Here is a 26,346-nt window from a genome sequence, read left to right as displayed (position 1 = left end):
TAGCAGAGTAGCATGAAGGTGAATCTCAAGCTAGTTTCAGTTTGATTCAGAAAAACAAGTATACTGCATGAGTATTTGATCTCATACATGCATTAAGGTATAATCCTGTTAACTGGCTCTATTTAGTGTTATGTAAAGATGATTTAGTCTTTTGCTGGTCTTTGCGTTCTGTATTGCTGACCCTGCTTGAAGGAGTAAAAGCTAAGTAATGCTTCTTCATTGATGTGCCAATAAAACTAGGTCTCGGTACATTGAGCTTTAGACTATAAATAGAAGCAGATAATGCTAAGGTTTATTTATGGTTTCTTGGACATATCCTTAATGGGTTTAAGTAATAGAACTGGAAAAAAAAGAAGTGAATGTAGTTCATTGCTCTGGCAGCAGCATCAGATTGCTTTTTTCAGTTACCCTTGTGTCATTCTGTAAATAATCTCTCATGTGCAATACCTGAACATTAAAAGAAATGTTGGATCAATGTGTTTGGCTTTGTAGGTTAGCATTACCAGACATTCAGTCGGTGTGTTTTTGATTTTTTTTGTGGCGTGTGTCCTGACTTACAGTGCTGTTTACCTAAAAGCATCTTTCTCTGCTTCATGCAAGTGAGTTTCCTTGTGGTCGTACTGAATAATGCATGCTACTTTTTGCATTGCACTCTTACAACACTGAAAAACATAGCCTTTCCTTTTCCCTGCTAAATTTTTATGCTTGAACTGTGAATGTTTTGGGGTTTTGAAGCTGTTGAATTAAGTTAGTAAAGTGCATTTAATTTCTATTATCTATTTTTATATATATATATAATGTTCTGTGCTAGCAGATAGTAAAAAATAAGTTAGATATTGTTTTGTACTTTTGTGATGAATTTATCAATTCATGATAAAACCAGATCCAATTAAGCTAACAGAAGAGATTGTCTTGATTTTATATCCATTCTTAAAGTAAATTTTATAGAGCCTTTCTTTAGGGATACAAATTCGAAGTTGTGACATTAAGTTGGTTTACTTGGTGTTAACGCAATACTCCAGGGCCATCGGACTTTTAAAAACTGGTAGTAATTCAGGAGAATGCTGTTTAGAGCTCTGTCTTGTACTCCTAGCTCGATAGGTAATTTCACAGGGGACTTCTTTAACTGCATCATGATAAAGATAAGTTTATGCTGTGAAACTTAAAAAAAACCCACTTTTTTTTTTTAACTAATAATACCCTTGTCGAGCTGTCTTAGAGTGGTTCATAATAAATATAAGAGATGAATTGTCAGGCTGGGCCTGCGTAGAGGGAAGGAGAAGCTGAGGGATTTCTTCTCGATGTTCAAAGGCACGTGCTGAGTTCCCATTAGCCCTTTATACGACCGTCTCTGAACTCAGGCAGGCACTTGAGTGTATCAGGAGTAATCTTTGTGTTGCTTTTATGTCTGGAATGTCCTTCCTAATGAAAAATTAATAAACACTGTACAATTTAATCTACTGCTCGGGAATATCTCACACTCTTGCATTTCTAGGAATATTACTTGGCACAAGTGTCAATAAATCATCTGTGTGCATTGTACATTCAAGTGCACTGACAAGGTAAAGTATATTGTGTTTCAATAAAATGATAACAGTTACCACATTTTGTTCTTGGCATAGAAGGAAGGTGGAATATGGAAACATTTTCATTGCTTTACTTCCTTCCAAAATATTTTGGCTTGCTGAAAGAATCCTACCTGATCTTCAGAAGCAGGCTGAATGGCAGTTTGCTTTTGAGTTGTGACAAGTCCTATCAGTGATATGGGATGAGTTGTCTGACTGGAAAATCAGTGTAATTTTTAAACTAACCCACGTCCTAATTTGAGGCCCATACTGGAGGGATCTGACATGTGAGAAATGTTGTACGCGTACTCCCACTGAGTCAGGGATAGTCACGGAGTTTAGCATAAGGTGTGCTATTGGCATGTCTTATGAATGGCTGTTGCTTTTACTTCCTTAAGTAGTTTGTTTTCATATAATAAAGTGACCCTTTCAAGTTATTGAAGATTGAATAACATATTAAAATGGCTAAGAACTTTGGGGTTACTTTTATTTTTAGTTTTATGCCTAGTTTTGTAATTTTGGCCTTTGGTAGCTTCTGAACATAATGCCTTCATTTTCCTGTAATGTGCAAGAATTTAATTAGTTCTAGTATAAATGTCTCGGACAGCGGAAATTGCTTTTTTTTAGGCCTCTTCACTTTACATTTTACGTCATGACTACTCAGCTATTTTGTGGTAGGTAGTCTGAGTTCAATAGGCTTTCTTTCGCTAGTTTTGATGTTCTTGCCCACCCCCAAGAAAGTCATGCATGTTGCATAGGTAATTATTTTATAAGCTTAACTGCTCCAGGTTTTCAGAGTATTGCAAGATTTTATATGTATATTTCAACAATAATTTATGTTGAATGTTTGTTCTTTGCCTATGTTGCACTTAAGGCAGTGGAATAATCATACAGAAACGAACCAATGAAGGAAATATTAGGGTGAATGTTTTTTTAAGTTTGAGAACTAAATTTTATTTTAGACTTATTAACCATGTCTGTACTGGTAAAGTAAGTGGGCCCAGAACTATTGACAGCAAGACTAGCTAGAAAAGAAGATACCACGTCTATGTGATTAAACTCTTTTATTTTCAAGAACTGCACAGCTCCATGCAGCTGTTTTGGGGAGTGATGCTTTGGCTGTGTTAACTACCAAACTGCTCCTGGTATTTGTTTGGTTTTAGTTTGCTAAGTATCTGTCTGACAGTTTGCCCTTAGAGACAGACAATCAAGCACCAGTGCCCAGGAGCACTTTGAGGACATACTTAATATACTAAATAGATGTAGCTGTTGAAGGTATATGGAAGCTTGTTTTCTGTAACATACTTAATGGAAGTATATGTAAATGCATCATTACAACATAAAGCAGAGTTTTTGAGTTTAAACTGATTACATATTTGAATATTTAAATTACTCCTGACTTGACCTAATGATGATGTTAAAAGAGCTGATGCCTGGGCTTCTCTATGTGGGACAAAGTATTAGGAATGTGTTCTGTACTTGAGAAATTAATTCCCATCTACCATATGAAAAATAGAAGACTGTTGACTAAGGGATGAGCATTTTGTAATCCAAGTCCCTAAAAAAATATTTTGAAATAATAAAAAAAATTTGATTCTTCTGTTTTTACGTAAATACTTTTCTACAGTGATTTGTACTTTTTTTTTACAGTGAATTGACAGCATAAAAGTGCTGATTTTGGACAATTTGTATCTGTGGTGGAATTTCGTGATGTGAATATATGAACATTTTACTTTGGCTCACCTACTTTTTTCTTCTACTTGCAGACACAGCTTTCATTAAAGATCAAGGGATCTGAGTTGAAAAGCTGAGGTCTTTTCCTGGCAATCTAAGAGTCCCTAAGCTTGTTTGTGTCTGGGAAAACTGTTATTACTAGTATTTCAGAGAACACAGACTTTCACTTTGCTTCAAATAAAATATCAAGTTATGGCTGGCTATGGCTTAAAAATGAGATGAATTTGTTATATATATATAAACGTTTTTATTACCACTGACTCTTATCAGTGGTAAAATGAGTAGTAACTGCGTAAACACTTACTAAATATCTAATTTGACTGAGAGAATCTTAAGCCATTTTTCTTCTTTCAGTTAGAAAACAAAAAAGTCAGAATAGTAGTTTTCATGGATTCCCTTTTATTCGTAGAATCACAGAATGGTTTGGGTTGGAAGGGACCTTAAAGATCATCTAGTTCCACCTGCCCCTCCACGGGCAGGGACACCTTCCACTAGATCAGGTTGCTCCAAGCCCCATCCAACCTTGAACACTGCCAGGGATGGGGCATCCACAGCTTCTCTGGGCAACCTGTTCCAGCGCCTCACCACCCTTGGAGGAAAGAATTTCTTCCTTACATCTAACCTGAATCTTCCCTCTTTCGGTTTAAAGCCGTTACCCCTTGTCCTATCACTATATGCCCTTCTGAGTAGTCCCTCTCTGGCTTTCTTGTAGGTCCCCTTTAACTACTGGAAAGCTCCTCTAAGGTCTCCCTGGAGCCTTCTCTTCTGCAGGCTGAACAACCCCAACTCTCTCAGCCTGTCCGAAGGGAAAGTGCAGTGCAATTGAGGCAGGGTTTTGGCAATTGACTTAGTTTTAGTGGTCTTGAGATTATACAGAGAAGTGTGAGGGGTCACGCGCTTATGGATATGTATGTGTTGATGATCGGACATGTGATTAGTTAATTCGGTGTGTGACTCGTCTTACTGCAGAAATAATGAGTGAACTGACATGATTGTTTTTCCCCCCATAGTGTGCTGGAGAAGAGAATTGGGTGGACAGTCGGACTATTTATGTTGGGCATCGTGAACCACCTCCAGGCACTGAAGCATACATTCCACAGAGATTTCCAGATAACCGAATAGTCTCATCAAAGGTAGTACTATTTTCTTTCATTCATCTACATAAATCAGCTTAAGTCATTCTTTGTGCGTTCATTTATTTCCTTCAAGATTTTCTTCCTATAATTCCTACATCTTTCTCCTTTACCATGACTGGCAAAGGTAAAATGAAGGTATCAAGTTTCTTCCATAAAAACTAATTGCCAAATTGCCTCTAACGTGAACAGGAATAAAATGACTTCTCCAGTGTTTACTGTAGTACATAGTAAAGTCTTAGAGTTATACTGTGCTTTTCCACAAAGGAGTAAGCAAGCAATTTTCATTTGGGGCAACCCTGGACTAAAGAAAATCTTCCCAAGGGAAGACTGCATCCTTTGTAATCTAAAGCAATATCTCAAAGTACTAGAAATAGTATGATCAATGTAAGCGCTCAACAAATGAAGCTATCTCCACAATAACAGTGCCATTCCCTTCAAAAGCTCATATTGACAAAACCGCATAGAAATAATATTCTTTGTTATATGGGTACATGTGAATCATTCGTAAACTCTTGTTATTGTGATACATTTGTGCCCTTTAGAAACCTTCCAGTTATCCCTCACTTTAACTAGTAAATCTTTCCATAAGCTTCAGCAGCTTTCTGTGAGCAGTTGGGTTGTTGGTACTCTCCACCTATTTAGACTGGCTGGCTTGCTTTAGCCAAAGGTTTGTACTGCAATGGCATGTAAGACTGAACATTTGCAGCTTATTGTATGGCTAACACCCCAAGAACTTCAAGTTTTTAATGTGCTTAGATTTTAATCTTCATGAGCACACACCTTCAACCAATTACAAAATAATGAATTTGAAAGAATAGCTCCTCTACTGGGAAAATTTCTGTTTAAACAGTGGCTCGGATCCACAGACTCATTTTAAGAACCTTAGTAGCATTGTGATCTCAAGGAACTGAGTGCTTACCTTTTGTGGATCTGAACACGTGCCATCCACTAATATAATGGCAAAGCTATAATAAAATCCACACTTTAATTCTTAAACTGTGTCTAACTTTTTGTGAAATTCTGTATTTTACTACCTTTAATATTTTTACTACCTTCTTTCTGTACATCATTCAAAGACAGTATAATAACAAACAGCATAGTATCTAGGCATCTTTAATTAGATAGAACATTTAAAAGGTAATGCAGTAAATAATCCAGATGGGATACAGTCAAACTAATGCAGTGGGAAATCCTGTGCCCTACACGCTAATTTGTATAGCCTTTTGGATTATTGAGGAGTAAATAAATTTTATGCAAATCGTTGTACTCCTGTGACACTTTTAAAAATTTTTTTATCTCATACATCTCATCTGAGACATGTGAATAAAGCAATTGAAGTTAATGCTGATACTTTTTGAAATAAAAACATCCTACTCAATTCTGCAAGATGTTTGACATCTTTTTGTGATGATCAAATTAGTGGAAGTTTCAAGTTACCATGCTTTGCAGAGTGAGATTTTTAAGTATGACTTAAATCTGGATTGAGCTGAGGATCCCTTCCAGCAATTAGTGAATATGTATGACTTCAACTAGTTCAGGAAAGAGACTTCAGTATGTTTTTATTTGGATATAAAGCCTGTTCAGTTAAATGTTTTAAATGTTAAACTCTTTAGTTGAAAACTGTATCTGTAAACAGTTTTCCATAAACAAAAGCTTATTAGTAGAAATAATTTTTTTATAGATACAACATTCCTCAAATTTTCTGTTTATTGATTAAAATTCTCACAGTTAAAAAGTAAAACACAAGTCTTTGTGAAAGTAAATACAGTGGTGATATTTCAGGAGGGAACAGAGTTCACATAAATGCTTTGTAATATTGAACAGTTCCTTAGACTGCTGAAGGCTCAGTTTTAATGACAGTTGTCTTTATATGAGAACTTCCCATGCTGTCTTGTCTGTACTGTTCCTTTCAATTAAACCGTTATTTACATGCTCCATCCCAAACAGCCTGGGTAAAGCACCATCTTGACTTGACTTGTATTCATTCTGGTTCTGTAAGCTAACTAGCTCTTAACCTTTCACTTTGTCCTTGTCACTTGCTCCCTTCTGAACGCTCTGGAGAGGCACCTACCAGCCTAGGAAACACAGACGTAAGCTTCCTGAAAAATGATCACATGTACAAAATTAAGATGGGAAATCCATAATTGTTAGAGTAAAATAAAGATACAGGCATGCAAGTACACTGTATAACGTTACATCAACCATGAAGGATATTTCCTTCGTCTTTCATCAGTAAGACAGACAGTAACTTTCAGCTGTGCTTTTAGAGGTCTTTAATGCTTATATAAGAAAGTATATGATTGCTCTTCAAGGATGAGGAACTCTGAATTTCCAAGTACGGAATTTACCAATTTAAGACAAACTGAATTTCTAAAAAGCGTAGTTTAAAACCATGAGGAAACCTCATCAATTAGACTATCTGTATGTTGCTGTACTAACAAATGTCCTGTCATAAAGCCCTGAAAAAAGATGTCAGCTTGAAATACCTAGGAAAGCCTAAGGTTCATATTATTTCCTTCCAAAGGTAAACTTTACTGTGCTTCACCAGAGGTTTCCTGGTGTCAGCAAGATAATAATTTGATTCCAGTACAGAAGGGTATTTCTTGTATATTGCAGTGCACTGTGGAATGTGGTTAATGCTCTGTCTGCTTAATGACATATTCCTGGTTGTGAAAAATGATACCTAGACAGGCCTTGGTCAGACAAAAATGCTCTTTCGATTTGATGTGTTAATTCACCTATGAATTTAACAAAGCAGTACAAAAAGGCTGTGTTGAAATAATAAAAGGCAAAAATTTATGTCTTTTGGATTGTGCATGCAGTTTGCTTATGTTCTGGAGGCAGTGACTTTTGCAAGGCAGATCCTTATGTTGATCTAACTTTTAGCTACTTCAGCTGCCCAGGGTGTTAGCCTTTAAAGTAGCTATTGTGTGCCCTTGATTGAATTTATCATATGACAGTGATGCAGCATGGCAAAATATCAGCTGGTAGAAAATCCTAATGTTTCAAATGAGTAGAAGGAAAAAGTAATTTAATTGGCGGAGAGGTTTCTTGCTTTTTTTCTTTAAAAATTATTCAAGTTTTGGAACTATTTACTATTACTATTATTTGGAACTATTTTGGAACTATTACTGATTAGCAGAACTGCTATGTCAAAAGGAAAGTAAGTTAAACTATGCAGCAGTAACAGTTAACAGAACTTGGTGGGAAACATCTTTTTTCCTTCTTGTGAAACAATAACAAAAAGTTTTGTTGTTTTTTTTTTTTTAAAGACTGATAAATTACAAAATAATATGAAACTTCTTTAAGGTCCAAGCTTCATATTTTTGTGCCAGCAGTATCCCAATCAGTATGTTAAACAGCGTTATCTGTACATGTGTAGTAGTATGTGGATGTGCCTGACCAGCTAAGAATTGCCAAAGGTCCATCTGGCACAGTATGTTGTCACCAGCAGCAGCTGCCTAGGGAAGAATGCAAGAACAAGTAAGCATAGAGCGATACTTCCCCTGAATGCTCTCTTAGTATTTCCTGATCTGTGACTTAGCCATTTGTGAGCCAAAAGTGGTGATTTTGTGTTTAATAAGTCGTCAATGGATTGCTCCTCCGTGAATTTCTTAAATACTTTTTGAGCCCATGTAAATTTTCAGAATACATAGTTAAGGCACAGTTAAACTGTAGAAATGTTTGTCAAATGAAACTATGAACCTTCATTTTGAAACTCCTACTTAATAATTTCAGTTCATGTTCCAAGTCCTTGAATCTGAGAACAACTATTATCCCCTGTTTATCTCCTTGATTCTGTTAGTAATCTTCCACCATATTCCTTTCCAGGCTGAATAACCTTAATCTGTTCAATAATTGCTTGCATGGAAGCTAGTTCATACCTTTGCTCGGATTTGGGCTGTACCTTTTCCCAAGCCAGATACAGAGTTTTTAAGATGGGAAAATGCATAGAGCATTCAATGTATAGGCAAACTATGGATTTATACAGTGGCATATTGATGTTTTGGGGTCTTTATTCATTTGTTAATAATTTTTAACATTCAAATTCCTTTTCCTGATGTTGATCCAATATCTTTATAGACCTGCTCTTCTTCAAGGATCTCATTCATTTGTAGACAAAGTAGGGATTTACATCTCCTGTTCTAGCTGAATCAATGAACTGAAGGCTAATTGGATATGTACATTTGTCTCTGGAACAGAGGGGAAAGTCGTGTAGAAAATAAAGTCTTTTTTGATGCAATAATATGGAGTTCTGTAAGAACATGTTTAATTACAGCTGCTTACTGCTTTTGACAGACAACCTAAAGAATGAACCACAAGAAAGAACCAAAAATTTCAGAGATGCCAGGATAGGAATAGCCTGTTGAATGAGAGATCAGAGACCTCCCAGTGTGTCAGACAGCTGACAAACTTAGAAACCCCAGGAACATTCTGCAGGAGGACTGATTTCCTTTTTTTTTTTTTTTTTTTTTTCCCCCATGCCACCCATAGAGAAAGCTGGGTTAGAGAAACTTGCAGTCTTTTATTCTTCTTTTCAGTCTGTGGGTAATCAATACATAGTATTTTGCCTTGATGATCCTGTCTAGCTGCAAACTTTTGCTGTCATAGTTTCATAAAGAGAAATTTTTACAGCTACAAAAAACCACTTGTGCCTGGGTTGCTAACATAACTGGAAGCAGTGGGGCCTAAGCTCCCCGAAGATGATACTGAAGAGTAGCAGGATATGACTCTTAAGTGAAATGCAAGATTGAATCTATAGTGGATGCAGAACTGTTACTTGAAGAATTTGCCCTTAAGTAGAAGAGATTTCATTCAAATTAATTTATGATATGAAATTATGAGATACTGGCTTGTACTCTAGTTTTATTTCCTGTTCTTCCTATAAAAAACAATAAGGTGAACTTAGATGGCAAAACAGTACTATTAACTTGGAAATGGTGTACAACTCTATTCATGGGCCAGAAGTGCTGCTGGTTTTGTTTCACAAATAATACTGTCTTCTGTTGTCTGCATGTTTCCTTGGGACTTATCATCACATACTAATCCAAACACTGATTTGTATGATAATGGCCTGAAATAATAATGCTGCATGTTGAGAATCCTGTAAATTGCAAGGGGAACCTTAGCTGCCTTCAGTGCTAATCTGATTAATTTTGAGTAATCTCAATCACAGTGACTAGTTAAAGTTCAGTAATTCTGACATGTTTCAGTGGATGTTGTTGAAATGTTTCTTCCAGCAGAAATTCATGCCCTTGTGCTATACCTCTTCCCTGCAGCACTCACTTGTAGTGTCATTATAAAAACACAAGGTCTGGTGGGGGCTCTGATTTCTCATTTTGTTGCCATGTTTAGAAGAAATGTTAATACTCAGGCTAAAGGAAATATTAAAATGCTTCTACTACCATGAGCCACTTGGAACCCAGTAGAGACGTAGACTGTCCCACACCTCTCCTTCGTAACTGGAAGGATTTGTCTGGCCTCTCTAGGGCCATGACATAGCAGTTTCAAGATGAGTTCAAACACAGCCCTAAGCAATGATATTTGAAAGTCAAAAAAGCATCCAAAGCCCATGGGGAAACAGCATGGTCATGTGTTTGTGAAGCTGATAAATATTTATGTGTAGTATGCCATAGGGGGGCAGGGAGGATGTGTAGATACAAATGCATATGGGACAGCTACTAATGCAGGGAATGTTGCGTGTGCCTTTTAGTGTGAACACACTGCTCTAAAAGCAGCCGTAACACAGAGCTCCCAGCTTGTGCCCAGGTAATCTACTGACTCACAGCTATACTGGCTGATGCAGAAGGTCAGATCCAGTGCTGTAAGGGTTAAATAGTCAGGTTTGCCCATCCATGCCAAAAGGCAGGAGCTGTTAGAAAAGGCAGGAGCTGTTAGCAATGAAGAAGAGTAAATGGGCTTGATCAGCAGTCAATCTCAACTGCTTCTGAACCAGTTGGACTCTGTCTGGTGCCAGCTCAGGGACAGCAATACCTGGGATGGGATTGGGAAGTGCCTGAGTGTGCAATTCTCCTTCCAGGCTTGATAATACAATTTCCTTCTGTGGATAGCTGCCAGTGCCTAGAGAGAGCAAGGAAGAGCTGTTAGCTCTTGATCCTTCTCGGGGTGGGATTTTCAGGGCAAAGGCTGTCTGCAGCCTGCCTTGTGTTCCCAGGAGAAGCCATCTACCGTTCCCCTGACTCAGCCCAGGGATAACAGCGATCTTTTATTCTCTGCTGATACTGCCCCTAACAGAGCTTTTAAGTTTTTCATATCAGTGTGGAGTCTGCATGTAGGGAGAGAGAAGTGGAGGAAAGGAAGGTAAGCAAGCAGGTCCAAACACAACACCAGGGAGGACAGATGTAATTCTCCTCACTTTATGTATGAGAAAGTGCAGCTTGCTCACTCTAGCACACACTCTCTCACACTTTCTTCTGTTTTCCTAATGTTCTCAGCGACTTCTTTCTTCAGTCAGTCATCCTTGCTGTAAGCTTTTTTCTTTTTTTCATTTTAATTAGTTAATCTTCCAGATGCTGGGGGATGTCTTTGTCAGAGGAGTTCCTGGAGACATAGCCCCTGTTCGATAAGATTGAGAGCTGCTGAACAAGGACTACTACAGATTAGGTTTCTTTCTTTGTAGTAGAAATCCTGTTTTATCAGCAACTATTTTTAAGGAACCCTATGACAAAATATGTATGCTTGTTCATTCAAATATGTAGGCACCATTTGAACTGATTTCCCCAAATCAGTTTCATTTTTGCACTCTCTCTGAGTGTACAAGTGGCTCTTAGTTGCATGCCAAAGCCCTACGTGTAACGGAGCTTACAGTGATCCCTGTGATGTGAACCACCCTACATCATGTGGTGTAGAGAAACAGGGGTCTCTCCCTCAAAGGAGTGATAAACACTGTGCAGGTGGCGCGCATGTTGATGCTTTCATTAAAATATAGTTAATTGTGTATTTCTACATTCATTCCAAATTGTCCTAAACATTGCAAAGTGCTTTTCAAAATTTCATGGATATTACTATTCCAATTTTGAGTCGTATATAATCATGGAAGTCTGAAGTTTTTTGCTTGAAGAAGTTAGAGTGGAGACTGACTTAATAAATCAAAGAACACAGATCAGTTCTGCTACAAACTTCCTATGTGGTTATAAGCAAGTCATTTGAGATAGACAAGCCATACTCTTGACTTGGTTCTTAGGATTTCAGCTAATTATTGATTTCCTTTTTTCACACCCTTTACTATAGTTTTCTGTGCCAGTTCTCTACTCTATAATAGTTAGACAAATTGTGTTTCAAAAAAAAGTAACACTGATAAGTAAAACTAATTTTAAAGAAATTGTCAAACTTTTTTGATCAGACCTTTTTCAGCTACTCTGTTGAAGGGGGATAACTATATATATGTGACATTTGTAATACTGGGGTTGTTTCAATAGCATAATAATATGTAAGGTATTATATATAAAATGTTATGTGCATATATGTGTATGCACACATACAGTCCAGTTGTTAAGCTGGCAGCTTTAATAATGTATTGTCTCTTGGTAATTGATAGGTACTATAAAAATCTGCATATTAAAAATACTGAAGCCATAATGGACATGTTCAAGTTTTGTCTATGTGTCTTGATCTGTTAAAAGAAAAACATTGAAAAGCTTAGATGTGACTGCAAGATTCAGTCAGAATCAGTTCAGCTTTTATCTGTTCTTCCCTGAATTTATTATCCGCAAGATGGGTTCTATTTTGCAGAAACAACATAGATATTTTGGTCAGAATAGTTTTAAGCATTTACAAGAAACAGTTGAAAAGGTTGAGGGAAAGGAGTGAAATTAGAACAGGTTAGAAAAAAGATGGTGACTATTTAAAACAAATAAGCTGTAAGAAACTGAGGTGTTGACCGAACTCAATAATGCAATGTGGAGTGCTTTCTTCTTACAGCTCCAGGTTTTCATGTCAAGTGATTACTCTTAAGAAACTCTCCTTTTTACTTAAGAAAATATCTGCCTCTTAAGATAGAAAGAGAAGCTTGAAATGTGAGCCAGAATTCTGGTATAGAGGTATCAAATGAAAAGGTCAAAATACAGTGTTCAAAAAAATTAAACTATGGTTAAGACCCTACTTTATATTTTTGAATTCATGGGACTGGAGGTGTTGGAGCTGGAGGCAACACAGCATTAGGATGCAAGGATTGGTGAGATGGAGCAGGGGCATGAGCAGGAATACTGCAGAGGTGTGCATAAGTAGTCTAAGCACATACACCAGCACTGCAGGTGCTATTACAATTATAAATGGGAAGAAAATCTACTTGAATTATGCTGTTTTGACTCTAGACAAACTGATTTTACAGTTCCTTGCACAGTGCTTCAGATGCATCTGTTTGCACAACGCGTTCATCTTTTGGATGAATACGTAACTACTACCTGCTGTCTGACGTATTGCCTCCTGTATGCGAAAGGCACGTATGTGCTCTGGCCTCTGAGTCTTTTGCAGCAATTGAAAAAGATCAGTGAAGCCTTCCCCAGTGTAAAAGCTTCAAGTGCGTAACTATTGGGATAACCTTATTGCCTTTAAGTGAGTTATAATGAAAAAGGTAGTTAAATATACATAAACTGCTTTTCAGAGTTTACGAAGAACATGACTAGTAATTATCTGAAGAGAGATGGTATTAACTCTCTGTCTGGGCACAGTAGTCTGATGTGTTTAATATCTTCATTTTTAATGTCTTGTCTTCACAGATTTTTATTTTGTTCCTCCCTAACTAGGGTAGCGAAACTGCCTTGAATGCAGTCATGAGACAAATCTTGTTCTGAGTGGCAGCCACCCTGTTGTTTCTCCTGGGAGTGATTATTATGGTGGTTAAACATTAATCATCCATTTGTAGATACTGCTCTGACCTGCTGATGGCTGGGGCAGGAGGAGGTCTGTCTAGACATCTTAGTGGTCTGTCTTTCTTGCCTAAAGTCCTTCAAGAATTGTTACTTCTCCTTTGAAGAAGAATGGGCAGAATAAAGGTGTACTTTTTATGTTTGAAACCCAGTGTGATGAAGTGCTAAAAGTCTGTCAGGTTGTTTGAAAACAAAGTTTTAAGAAGTTTTCTGTGTTAAAGAAGCATCCATTTTAAGTAACACCTCTCAGACCATAAAAGTGATCTGCTCCCAGGTTGTTCATATTTATTCAGGTAAGAGAGTTGCTGACCGAAGGTGGAGCTGTGGGAAAGACCACTGCTTGACAGGGAAAGCAGTGGACAGAGGTTGGAGCATGAGGAGGATCAGATACTAAGCGTAAAGATGAATACCCAACAATAGATTGTTGTTTTAACTAAATTACTTGACTTCCTCAATCAGATGTTTTAAATATCTAGTCTGACAATAATATGCTGTCACCACACATTTAGTCAAATAACCCTCTAGGAGATTTAACCAGGAAGTTATTGCATAAGAGATTACGTTTTTATTTTACGAATGGTGATTTTGGGAGCTTGTATAGATCATCAAACTTTATTGATCAAAAAAACTCTTTAACATGGAAAAAACCACTTTTTCTATCAAAAGAGCTGAACAAATACGTAAACAGAAGTTTTTTACTGAAACCTCTATTCATTTTTCCTTCTCAGCAGTCAGAGATTCACAAAAAATAAATGCATAAGATTAGAAAACAGAGCTAATTTGCCTTATAATCAAAGTTAATGATGAAAATATAAAATTATTATCATAGAATAGAATTTATATTGTCATATGTCACAACAGCAGCTTTGAACGATCAGGACTGTTGTGCAAGGAAAAATAATCAAGTCTAACTTGTTCTCTTTCAAAATTCCAAGACAAGTAGCTAGGTAGCAGGCAGTGCAAGCAGCATTCCAGTCTGATGAAAAGTATTCTGATTGCAAGATGAGAGCACTTGACTTTCCAGCTGTTGCATGCATGCCTGCCTGAGTTTTGGCTTGCTCAAAGGTGATTTAATATTGAGGTAACTATTAAGCAGGATAAGTGTTTACTTAGGGCATATTTAGAATAGATACTGATTTTTGGCACGTAACAGAAAAAGAAAATTTCATTCCTATGTCTTGCACATGTCCAGGCTTTACTCCCAACAAGTAAAAAGATGACATTATAGGGGGTTTCATGTATGACTAAGGCATACTTCTCAAGGATCCTTTTTATCTGCAGATGTAATAGAGGTATTTTCCTTCTAGAGCTCTGGCTGTCTTTGCTTTCAGGGCCAAATTTGGAAGATGTCTAACTCATGGCACAATTTGTGTATCAGTGCAATCTGCCAAGAAGAGACAAGGTGCATTTGTAGCAGAGCAACTAATTAGGAGAAGCAAGCTTCTTAGTCCATCTCCTTTGAAATGAAAGTTACATTGGAGTTGTCATTTTATTATGTGTCAAATGATAATTTCAATAATAAGATGACACAGTGTTAGTTTTCTCGAGCCATTTTTTGCACCTTTTCACACAGTTTTAGCTGATGTTTTTACATGTGTTCCAGTAAGCAATCCTTGCTATTTTGGTTTGGGTTTGGGTTTTGTTTTTTTTTTTTGGAGCTACAGAGTGAGCTGTTTAAAAGAGTATGGTTGAACCTACTGCAGGACAGGGGAAGGGGCTAGATGATGTAAGGTCCTTTCTCTCTCACTTTCATACAATTTTTTTCCTTTGAAGTTTTTGCATTTCTGTTTGCACTTTTATATACTGTTTCTTATGTCATTTTACTAAACTTTAGATAATTTTTAAGATCAGTAGAGAAATATGCAGCCACTTACTCTTATTCACTGCTATAGTTTATTTTGAGAAGTATGTTTGTGTCCAAGCCAAGGAACAGAAGAGGGGCTGACAACTTCTATTTGGTCAACTTGCTATGACTGCAAAGTTAACTCTCAGAGTGCCACCTACCTCCTCAAGTCATGCATACAAAATAGAAGTGAATTAAAAGTGCTGTTTGAATTGACTAAGATGTTTTAAAATCCATTGGTGGCTTTAAATAAACTGCTCTGTAACTAAATCTCTGAATGAGCATTGTCGATAGTCAAAAATTATTTCAGTCCCTAGTACCAAGATTATCACAGTTCAGAAAATTGATATGAATCCAAAAATACATGATTGCCCATTTAAGATTCCATTTTAGTAAATGATTGAAGTATCAAAAATACTCCTGCTTCTTGTCTAATTTAATCTTGAATTGTGAATTATGAAATTTTTATTTATTTTTTAGAACATAGAATGCCAATAATAATTCTCTCACAAACACTGATAATCTGTGCATTTGTTTGCAGTACACGTTTTGGAACTTTGTACCGAAAAATTTGTTTGAGCAATTCAGAAGAATAGCTAACTTCTATTTTCTGATCATTTTCCTTGTTCAGGTAAGCTATCCCCATTTTTCAATAAATTTCTGGACTCTTCCTAAAAACAAAGGAGTTGAAAAAGGTTTAAAAATGCACTGGTTTTGATGACTGAAGAGGTAAATGGTTCAGCCTGGACAGCCTTCTACACTGATGATGTGACAAGAAGAGTTTTATTTTGTTGCCAAGTTCTAAATGTGAATTTAGCCTAAAGAGAAATTGACACCATCACGGGTTTGATGGCAAGACATCTCTTGATAAAATTGAAAAGAATGAGTGTAACTTTTATTTTTGTTTTGTAATAAACAAACATCCAGATCAGTAAAACCATCGTTATAAACTATGTTGATGATGAACTTTTGTTGATTTTGCAAAATACTTTATTTTTTATAACAATGATGCCTTGGCAGAAATGTTCCAACTGCAGTCATCAAAGCCTGTAGAGAACCTGAAATACAGATGCTTATACAACGCTTGCGTAGGGTGGTACATAAATGTTTGGTTTTGTAATTATTACCTCAGGTTTTTTTGCTGCTTTAGTTTGCTGCTTTCTAGGTGTCTTTCACAATCACTTAAATGTGTTAAACAATAAAATGTTACTAAGTGAGGTGAAAAGCTGTATTATTTTGCACACCAGATTGCACAGCAAGAAAAGCTATGCAGATTCCCAGGACAATTTGGGTTTTCTTATCATTTGAACTCCCTCTCTGGATTCTACTTCTTTGTTTGTAATTGCGGAAGCCACAGCTCAATATTTCAAGATTTACTCCTTGCATGCATGAGGACAGCTGTATTGTATAACACATAAAAACAGTGCCATGCTAATTTTTAATGCTGCTCAGTAATTTTGCCTCCAAAGCTGCAGCTTTCCAGTCTGGTACTTACTTAAACTCTTGCAGGCAAATATTTTTCTAGGCATTAACATCTGAATGTTACTGTGATCTAAATACAGTATTATATCTTATTATAACATATACTTTTTCAAATTTTGTTGATATAGTGTATATTCTTAAAATTGTATTAAAGTACTGTTCTTTTTAATTAAAGTTCTGCGGTGCTTTGTAACATATTGGTGAAATGATTACTTGAAACATCTTGCTTGAAAAATTGACTGCTTACGTTCACAAAAATATAACCAGAAAATATTTGTTCCTCTTGTTGCAGTTAATTATTGATACACCTACTAGTCCAGTTACAAGTGGACTTCCACTTTTATTTGTCATCACCGTAACAGCTATCAAACAGGTAAGTAATTTAGCAAGCAAAAGTAAAACTAAAGAGAGCATTATTATTTGTTTTGCATTTCAATTTTCCCTGCCTTTTTGTGTTAGACTGTCTTAAGGCAATGCCTAAAGAATGGTTGCGATGAATTCTGACAGAGTAGTTTTATTTTTGTTTCTGTAGTTTAAGTAGAATTGGTCGCTATATGATGATGTCTCACTAATTCAACACAAGCTTCTGAATTTTTTCATAATTTTTATGTCCTTGTGTTACAAGGAATCATTTACATTTTTGTGTTAACTCAGCACACTTCGACTTTTGTTTGTTTCTAAATAGCTGTCTGCATCCTATTATGTTTTTCCATAATGACTGAAAATGAGTTTAGTAAGAACTACAAAAACTTATAAGATAAATCTGCTCTTACCTTTGAGCTTACCTTAGCCTTTACAGTATGAACAGATAATAAAAACTTTTTTGGTTCAAGTCTTCAGTATATGTTGATTGTAATCTATAGTTCATAATGATAGCTGCAGTGCTTTCTGCAGATGTTACTGTATACTCTCATTGTTGATGTGAAAATTAGTCCATAAAATTGAAGTATTTTTTAGAAATTAGGTCTTGCCACATCATCGGGTATAAAAGATCCTAACCGAAGTTGCTCTGTCAAAATCAAATTGCATAATACAGCTATGAAATTGTACAGGTTTGCCATTTCACTTTCAAGTTAGTACTACAAAAAGGAAAAGATTAAGGTAGTTTTTCACCTGCTACCCTAATGCTGTAGTGCTACAGTTGACATAAGCACTTAAAAGTAGGTTGGATCTTATTGAAATTAGTGGAATCTCAGATTAATATAGAAAGTTTTAATTCATATGGGGATATTACAATCAGATCTGTATGTTATCAGAGCTTCTGATATTACAGATTTGGTCTGGATCAGGAATGAATGAGGAATGAGCTTGTGATTGCCCTTCTGTTGATTTAGTCAGAGCCGAATTTGTTGACTTTGTGAGTTTCAGGCCAGCTGCAGGAGGACAGAGGATACCTGATAAGGCATAAACCTTGCTAAGTTAATTCATCAAAAATTTTGCTAAATTTGGACTAGCAAATGAGTTTATAAGCAGTACTTTGCATTCGGTGCCTACAACACACTTCTGCATTTACTGTACCATAGCCACAGAGTAGTTTCTAAAAATCTGGGCTCCTAAAGTAACAGTAACAAATAAAGGTCTTTACAGTGGTTCTGTTGCGTGTTTGGCTTTTTGCCTTCAGTCCAATTTAATGATAATTGCTCCTGCAGGACAGCTATCAGGGTAAGAACTGAGCAGCACAGTGAGTTCCCTTTCAAGGATTAGTCTTCACTGTATCTCTGGGTCCGGAGACCAGCCATTTCTTTCCTTCATTTCAGTGAATGGAATGTCAATGTGAAAGGAAAATCTATGCAAGCAGCTTGATTTTCAGCATCTTTTGCTGGGCCGCTTTCCGTGGGCATAAGAAAGATCTCTCATGTTGTGCTTCTGAACATCAAGGCAGTTTCTAGGTCAGAGTGCTCCTCATTTTAGCTCAAAACTTGTAGAGTGGGGGGTGTCTGTATTTCTTACATACCTATGGTGGACTATGATGATTAAAACAGTGACTAACAAAAATGAGGATGTGGTGTGTTGACCCTGGCCAGCAGCCAAACACCCACCCAGCTTCTCGCTCACTCCCCTGTCTTGTGGAAAATAGAGGGAAAGTGAGGAGACTTGTGTATCATGTTAGTGACGCTTTGATAGGCAAAGCAACAGCTATGCACACAAGCCAAGAAAATAAGCAGTTATAAGCAGTTCATTCACTGCTTCCTATCAGCAGGCAGATGTCCAGCCACTTCTTGGAAAGCAGGGCCTCAGCACATGTAACGCTTGCTTAGGAGAACAAATGCTATCACCACAAACGACCCTTTCTGCCTGCTTTCCCCGAGCTTTTCTTGCTGAGCACAATGTCATATGGGGTGGAATATCCCCTTGGTCAGTTTGGGTCTGCCATCCAGGCTGTGTCCCCTCCCAGCCTCTTGGCCACTGCCAGCCTACTGGCCTTTTTCTGGTGTGTGGGGAGGTTGGAGAGAAAGCATTGAGGCTGTGCAAGCACTGCTCAGCAGTAGCCAAAACACTGGGGTGTAACCAATGCTCTTGTAGCCGCAAGTACAAAGCACAGCAGCACATGGGCTGCTGTGAAGAAAGTTAACTCCATCCCAGCCAGACCCAGAATAGAGAGAAATTTTGATTGTCCCTTAATAGGATAACTGATTACCTTCGCGGTTGTCATGCTAAATGTAGACCCTTTCTTCATGAGTTTTCGACGAAACTACAGAGAGCAGTGTTTCCATTTCTTTACAGTGCCAACTATACACAACTGAGTGTATTCTATAGTAGAATTCAGTTCTTGCTGGTGAGCAAAAGTTGTGATACATGCAATAGCTGGTATTTTTGGTGTGGCTATCCCACTCTGAAGATTTAAAATCTTACACTTTAGAGTCTTACTGTAGTTTGGTAGCGGCCTCTAAAGGCTGGACTATGACAAGCTGTGTCTAGTACTGCAGTTCCATCTACCTCCTTGAGTCTTTCTCCCGACAACTGGTGTAGACTTTGGGACCTGCTTGAGGAGCCGTACCAGCCCCTGGAAGTATAATTAGACTGAAGTTGTAAAGACTCTGTGAGTTCCCAGATTATCTCTTGAGAGTATCCAAGGTAGTGATACTTTTGTTCTACATTGAATTTTCAAATATGCTCAAGAGAATTAGATGTAAAAATGCTATGGAATATGAGTGGTATTTTCTATCTCTTAACCAATGGTGTCTTTGTCAGTCCCAATCTTTATCCCACGGCAGGACCTTTTGAATGGAAAGTTGCAGATTCTCTGTTCTTTACTTTGTCTGTTTGTATAAAACACAAATTCATAGGATAATTGAGCAATCAAAATAGGTTATTCTACAAAGTCTCTTAAAACAAACTTCTTCAGGACTATGTATATTGTATATAGGGGTAAAAAGTTTGACATAATTGCATGACAATCAAGAAATATGACCACCTTCAGTCTTGTCGTCACTTTTTCTTTCAATCTCGAGTCCCAGTCTTCCAAAATATATTTTCTACACTTTCATCTTCTCAGCGACTGCTTCTATAACTACTTTGCACTTGCTCAGGAGTCAATAGAGCATGAGCAAGAGATGATAGCTTAAACATCAGAAATTGTTCTACACGTTGTAAACATCCCCATTTATCAAAACATCTTCATTAAAATATATAATTTTGTTGGCTAATTGTGACCGTGAATGCTCTTTTTCATATATGTCCAACATGAGTGTATTACTGACATGTATCACAATTTCATTTGTTCTAGTGAAAATATTTTCTTTTTTTTTTTCCTTATCTTGATCAAGGATAACTTTTGAAATTTTTGTTACAAGCTAGAGCTGTTCTGTCTTTATGGCCAAATGTGCATCACTGCATCATTCCATTTCACTGTTTTCTAGGGTTATGAAGATTGGCTTCGACATAAAGCTGACAATGCAATGAACCAATGCCCTGTTCATTTCATTCAACATGGTAAACTGGTTAGAAAGCAAAGCCGAAAATTAAGAGTAAGTAACTATGACTTAAACAGATTTTAGGAGTCAGGCTTTACTGCACACCTCTTGTTTTACAAGTTACGCAGAAATGTAGTGTGATGATGATGTAGCATTTATTACATTTAATGGAGATTAGACCTACAATATACTACTTTTTAATTTAATGCCTCTGAATAAAGTATTTTTAGAAGCTAGGTTTCTGCTTTATCTTAGCTTTGTTAACTCCTCTCATAATTGTTCCTTTCATTTTCCATTTTTTAACTTGGAATTTCACTCATGATTTGTCTTCTCTTTTCTCCATTTTCGTTCCTCTGTGGTTATGCACATTAATAATTTATTTAAACCTGATTATGATAGTCAATGCTACTGATTTGTTCTATGTATACAACACATTTATATGCATACATATATATACACACAACACATACAGAATACTTTCTTCATTACCCATCAAATCACAGCATCTTCATTGGCCTTCTGAATGCTGCTACACTCCTTTCCCGGGATTTTGAAGGTTATTTTCAGAAATTAATTTCTGCTGCTGCTTTTTTGGGGGGGTTTTTTGTTTGTTTTTTGTTTGTTTGTTTGTTTTTGTGGTGAGCAGATTAACTTTTCATCATTATTCTCTTTTAGAACTCAGCAAATTTGATAGATATTTGTTTGGATTTTCCTTATTTCTGGTATCTTTGTTAGGGGTGTCTTTTTCTGCTCTGCCTTGTTTGGGCATAAATGGCTGTGCAATGTTCACAGCCTTTCTGCTGTGACCTTCCCTTTGAGTGTGATAGTTTCTGCCTAGGGCTTCCCGGTAATAAAAAAAAATTAAGCCATCACATGCTGAGTATTCCAAGTTTGTAACTAATTCCAAATAAAAATAATAAAGTACCAGATAACTGGAATTTGTATTCCATTAATTAATCGATTGTCTGTATTTTCTCAATTTTTCCCCTATTCTTTGTCATTCAGAGATTGTATATTTTGAGCAATTAAATGATAGGAGAGACAGGCATAGGAAATATTTGCATGTAAAGGGATATCTGTATGCATGGGTAAATGGATAAAGTTCTCTGACCTGTATTATGCAAGAAAACAGACTAGATTGTATAAAGGTAGACCCTTATGGACCTACAGCCTGTGGACATTTGATTAAAGAAAGGAAAAAAAAAAATTGCTAAAAGATGGGGTTTCTTTTTGACAGAATCACAGACTGGTTGAGGTTGGCAGGCATCTGGAGGTCATCTGGTCCAACCGACCAGCTCAGGGGAGGGCCACCGAGAGCCGGTTGCCCAGGACCACGTCCAGACAGGTTTTGAATGTCTGCAAGGAGGGAGACTCCACAACCTCCCTGGGCAACCTGTGCCAGTGCCCAGTCACCCTCGCAGTGAAAATGAGATGGACCCTCCCATGTTTCAGGTTGTGCCCGTTGCCTCTGGTCCTGTCACTGGGCACCACTGGAAGGAGCCAGGCTTTGTCCTCTTTGCACTGTTCGCTGACACAGTGGCAAATGTTGTCAGAACACCTTTTAGATTTTGTTAAGATGTTCTTTGCTAGTACTTTTAATTGTTTGGGGTTTTTTCTTATTCCTGCCTTTGTTTCTTTTGAAAATTGTTTAGATTATTAACTTTTATTTTAATAGGCTCTTGTATTATAGATTGTTTCTGGCTTGCAGGGTGACTTGTATGCCATGGCTTACAGAGAGAATCTTGCTAGATAAATTAATAAATAATAAGGATCATTCAACACTATGATCTGTGAAAATCAGAAGAGGACTCTTTTGTCTTTACGAGTTGGACCTAAAATCTCACTTTCTGATGTGTAAATGTTTTCAGTGGCAACTTAAAAAAACTCCAGACACAGTGGGCATTTTTTTGTCATGCTTGTTCTTGTAGTGACATGTGATTGTCAGGAAGGGTTTGTTTGCTAAAGTGGCCTCCTGACTTTCTGGCCAGATTCAATGTTCTGAAGAATTCTGATTTTTTCCTTTTATGACATCTGTAGAGGAGCTTAAACTTGCAGTAATATCACTGTGTTTTAGGTAGCTGATAAATTGACATTCTTTTCAGTGGTAAAGAAAGCTAGTAAAATCAAAATAGTTATGTGATGTTCTTACAGTTTGTTCTAGGAATAGGTGGATTCTCTGTCACCTAACACTTAATTCAAGATAATTCCTTAACAGTGTTTTGTCTGGTTTTGGTAAAATTCTCACTTTGAGAGCTTCATTATAATTTATCATGTCACCATCTTTCATAATTAATGATTTTGTGGCAAAAAGGCAGGTTCTTTTGAAGACGTATCTTGGGAAGAATAAGGCAACTTGAGCAGTAGTCTGGTCCGTCAGGGTGCACTGCTTTTTGGGATGAAGGCTCTGTATTGTTCAGGCTGGCTCCAGCCAAGACATTCACCGCCTCTGCTTCCAAACCTACCCCTTCTCTGTCTCACTACGTATCTTCACTTCCCTGGGTCTGCAGAATGATACATGAGAAGTCATTTAATCAAAAGGAAATATATGAGGAAATTAATCCCTTCCTAAAATTGAACAGCTGCAAACTTATTACTGGTTAAAAGTGCAGCTTTTTCCCCCCAAGAAACAGATTAGCTAATTATCATGGTGTTTTAATAAGTCTCTAACTTTTGTTCAGAGGCTGAAAATTAGTAAACCGTACAGCTCTACTGCTGCGCTAGAAGTCATGATTTTCAAAAAGATGCCACCGTTTACACAAAAGATGGAAAATATCTTATTGAAGTTTCTGTTAATTTTCATACCTGATTGTTGCAGGTATGCTTAGCAACTTGCATTCTCCTATGCCGTATATATAATCTACAATTTTTCATTGCTATTGGTTAATAAAAAGCCTTTTTCATATCTACAAGAAGTTAAATCTCATTTATTATATCATCATCCTAGTTCTTCAATACATGTTAGTAAATCTTATCTAAGCTGTCACAATTTTATTTTTAGATGTTACTATTGCTGGTTGTTACCGGACTATTTTGCGTAACTGGAATTAACTGGCTCCTGCCAACTGCTAAGGATATTGAAGTTTAGCTTTATAAGTGTATCATGAGAACAATGATTAAGCTGAATCTTATGATAATGAATTATGACATAAAAGTATACTGAACAGATGTTGAGCTACATGAAAAATTGCAAAAAATACATATTTTGATGGGATTTTTATTGAAACTTTGATATTCTTAAATCATCTAGTATATCTTTGCCATTTGTTCATTTTTTTATATTCCTTTGTAAAAGATGACCTCCAAAAATGTATTAAAGGCTGGGGTTTTTTTTCCAAATGAGTGGCTTACAGTAATATTTTGAATTTATAGGTGGTTGGCTGTTCTGTGACACTCTTAACATGCTGTAAGATATTACCTATGTTTGCATGAATAAAAATTAGTTTGCTTACCTTTAAACATGGATAAAAATAGGATGGACTTCTAGTCATAAATTCTGCTGAAAAATGTATCCTGTTTTCATTGGCAGACTTGGAATTCTTAGCTTTTTCAGCTATTTCTAATTATAATATTCAGAGCTAGATGCTTATCCTTGTGAACTACTGTTGTTGGCTCTTATCTCTGTTTTTGAAACAATATTTTATTGTATTTAGTGTTAAAACAAGGACAGTATCTTCCATCTCTCAAATAATGTTGCAAGACTTAGTAAACTGACAGTACTTGCAAAATGGTTATCCTGAGAGGAAAGGTAGTAGACAGTAGACTTCAGTCATTCCGCAAGCTGTAATTCAGTTTTTCAGAGACGTTTCTGTAGTTCTTTTACTCCTGTGGTAAAATCCTGGTGTAAATAAAATTTGATGAATTTTCAAGATATTTGAGTGAACCTAGGTTGTGGTTTTGAAATCTGAAATTTGGGCTGCTACATAAATGATAAATGTATTTCATTTTACTGTGTTTTTTTTTTCCCTAGGTTGGAGATATTGTAATGGTAAAAGAAGATGAAACATTCCCATGTGACTTAATATTTCTATCAAGTAGTAGAGGAGATGGAACATGTTTTGTTACAACAGCTAGTTTGGATGGTGAATCCAGTCATAAAGTAATAAAAAGTTCTACAATTTCTTTTTAAGGCAAAGTTTGCATTTAATTTTTTACACAGATTACAATATGACTTCATGCTTAATATGTGTGAGCAGATACACTAACTTGTGTAACTTACATTTCTACCAGTTGACTTTGTTTCACTTAAAGTATCGGGTTTTTTATGGAAAGTTTTAAAATGTATGTATTTGTGATTTTGTCTGTGTCCAGTATAGGCATACAGATTACAGAGATAATGCACAAAATTTTTTGTACTTAAATGCTTTTACGGTGACCTGGAAGGTACTTGCATATAATGCAGGAAGATTCCCAATTAGGAGCATGTAAAGGTGCATCTTATTAGAACTATAGCTAGTTCAAGTAGCTAGTAAAAGCTAGTAAATCTATTTTGTGCTCAGCTGATGTATATGTGCAGATTAATGTCTTTTATATCTGTCCTTACTTTTTTGATTTTTATTTACACCTTTTTATTCATTCCAGACTTACTATGCTGTTCAAGATACAAAGGCATTTCACAATGAACAAGAAATTGATGCACTGCATGCTACCATTGAATGTGAACAACCTCAGCCTGACCTTTATAAGTAAGAAAATAATTCTTACCTGTTTCATTTAAGGTATCCTACCAATAAATTATAAGAATATCATAATGAAAAGATACCAGCTGCATCTGCCTGGTTAGAGTGGGCACGAGGGTGAGCTTGAAGACAGGTTAGTCTTCCATCCGTGCTCCTTTCCTGCAAGTAGTTCACTGGTCTGCTGTAGGGCAGTGGTCTCCAAAGGGGGTGCACATGCTGATCCATTGGGGTGCATGATAAAAATTTTAGAACTTCTATTTCTATTTATTTTTTTAAATAAAAAAAAAAAGAAAGAAAATAAAATTAAGCTTTACTAGTATTTAATATTGGTACTGGCACCCTTCCTCTGTCTGCGCGTGAGAGTCCTGTGTCACATACAGTTCACGAGGAGTCCCGGGGAAGAGAGGGTGCTCTACAACATGGAGAGGTTGCCAGTGGCACATGACGGTTAAGTGGCTTATAAAGATTCCCACAAAGAAACTGTGGATTGAAGATAATACTAAATGCAAGCACAAGTGAACAAGACAATGGCAAACACTTCCACTCCTAGTATGAGCTCTTCCTTAGCCATGAGATAAAAACAATGCCAATCCAATCAGATCAGACAAGAAGTCAGCGAAAAAAAATTGAAATTGTCAAGACTATTTGAAATATGGATTTATATCTGCTATCGTTAACAAAGAATCACACCCTACGTGATTTGAGATACTAGCTTATGATAGCATGAAGCCATCATGATTAGAAGACATTTAAAAGCTAAGCATCCAGAACATGAAGAAAAACCTCTAAAGCGTTTTAGCAATGTGTAATACTCAATATTTCACAAAAGTACTGTACAAAATTTCACTAAATAAAATAAAATAATCTTTAGAAGCCACTTTTGAGGTTTCCTTCTTAATAGTGAAAGACAAAAAGCCACATAGCATTGGGGAAACTTGCTCTGCCTGCCACAGTAAAAATAGCTGAAATAATACACAGAAAACAATATGGCAACAAACTAAAATGCACTCTTTTATCAGCAAATACTGTTGGAAGATGCAGAGGAAACATTGCTTATTTCTGAGGTGTGGAGGTATCGCTTTTTCCCTGATCTCGGTGACCAAGGAAC

General features: G+C 36.6%; 1 protein-coding gene across 8 annotated transcripts in view; it reads left to right on the top strand.

Moving 5' to 3' along the window:
* The window catches only part of ATP11A (ATPase phospholipid transporting 11A), a 130,782-nt gene that overhangs the window by 56,690 nt on the left and 47,746 nt on the right, over nucleotides 1–26,346 (top strand). For all 8 annotated transcript variants that reach the window (XR_011322124.1, XM_069770245.1, XM_069770244.1 and 5 more), the window contains exons 2-7: nucleotides 4,310–4,432; nucleotides 15,708–15,797; nucleotides 16,941–17,021; nucleotides 20,509–20,616; nucleotides 24,530–24,658; nucleotides 25,141–25,244. Coding sequence is in view for 7 of the 8 variants with exons in the window: in XM_069770245.1 (XP_069626346.1) it covers nucleotides 4,310–4,432; nucleotides 15,708–15,797; nucleotides 16,941–17,021; nucleotides 20,509–20,616; nucleotides 24,530–24,658; nucleotides 25,141–25,244 (635 nt within the window). In the remaining variant the exon portion in view is untranslated. The remainder of the gene's footprint in view (nucleotides 1–4,309; nucleotides 4,433–15,707; nucleotides 15,798–16,940; nucleotides 17,022–20,508; nucleotides 20,617–24,529; nucleotides 24,659–25,140; nucleotides 25,245–26,346) is intronic.

This window comes from Haliaeetus albicilla, chromosome 25 (assembly GCF_947461875.1).
Source record: "Haliaeetus albicilla chromosome 25, bHalAlb1.1, whole genome shotgun sequence".
In the NCBI taxonomy this organism is placed as follows: domain Eukaryota; kingdom Metazoa; phylum Chordata; class Aves; order Accipitriformes; family Accipitridae; genus Haliaeetus; species Haliaeetus albicilla.
The sequence above is the reverse complement of the archived record's forward strand: the minus strand, read 5'-3'. Positions and strand labels throughout refer to the sequence as shown.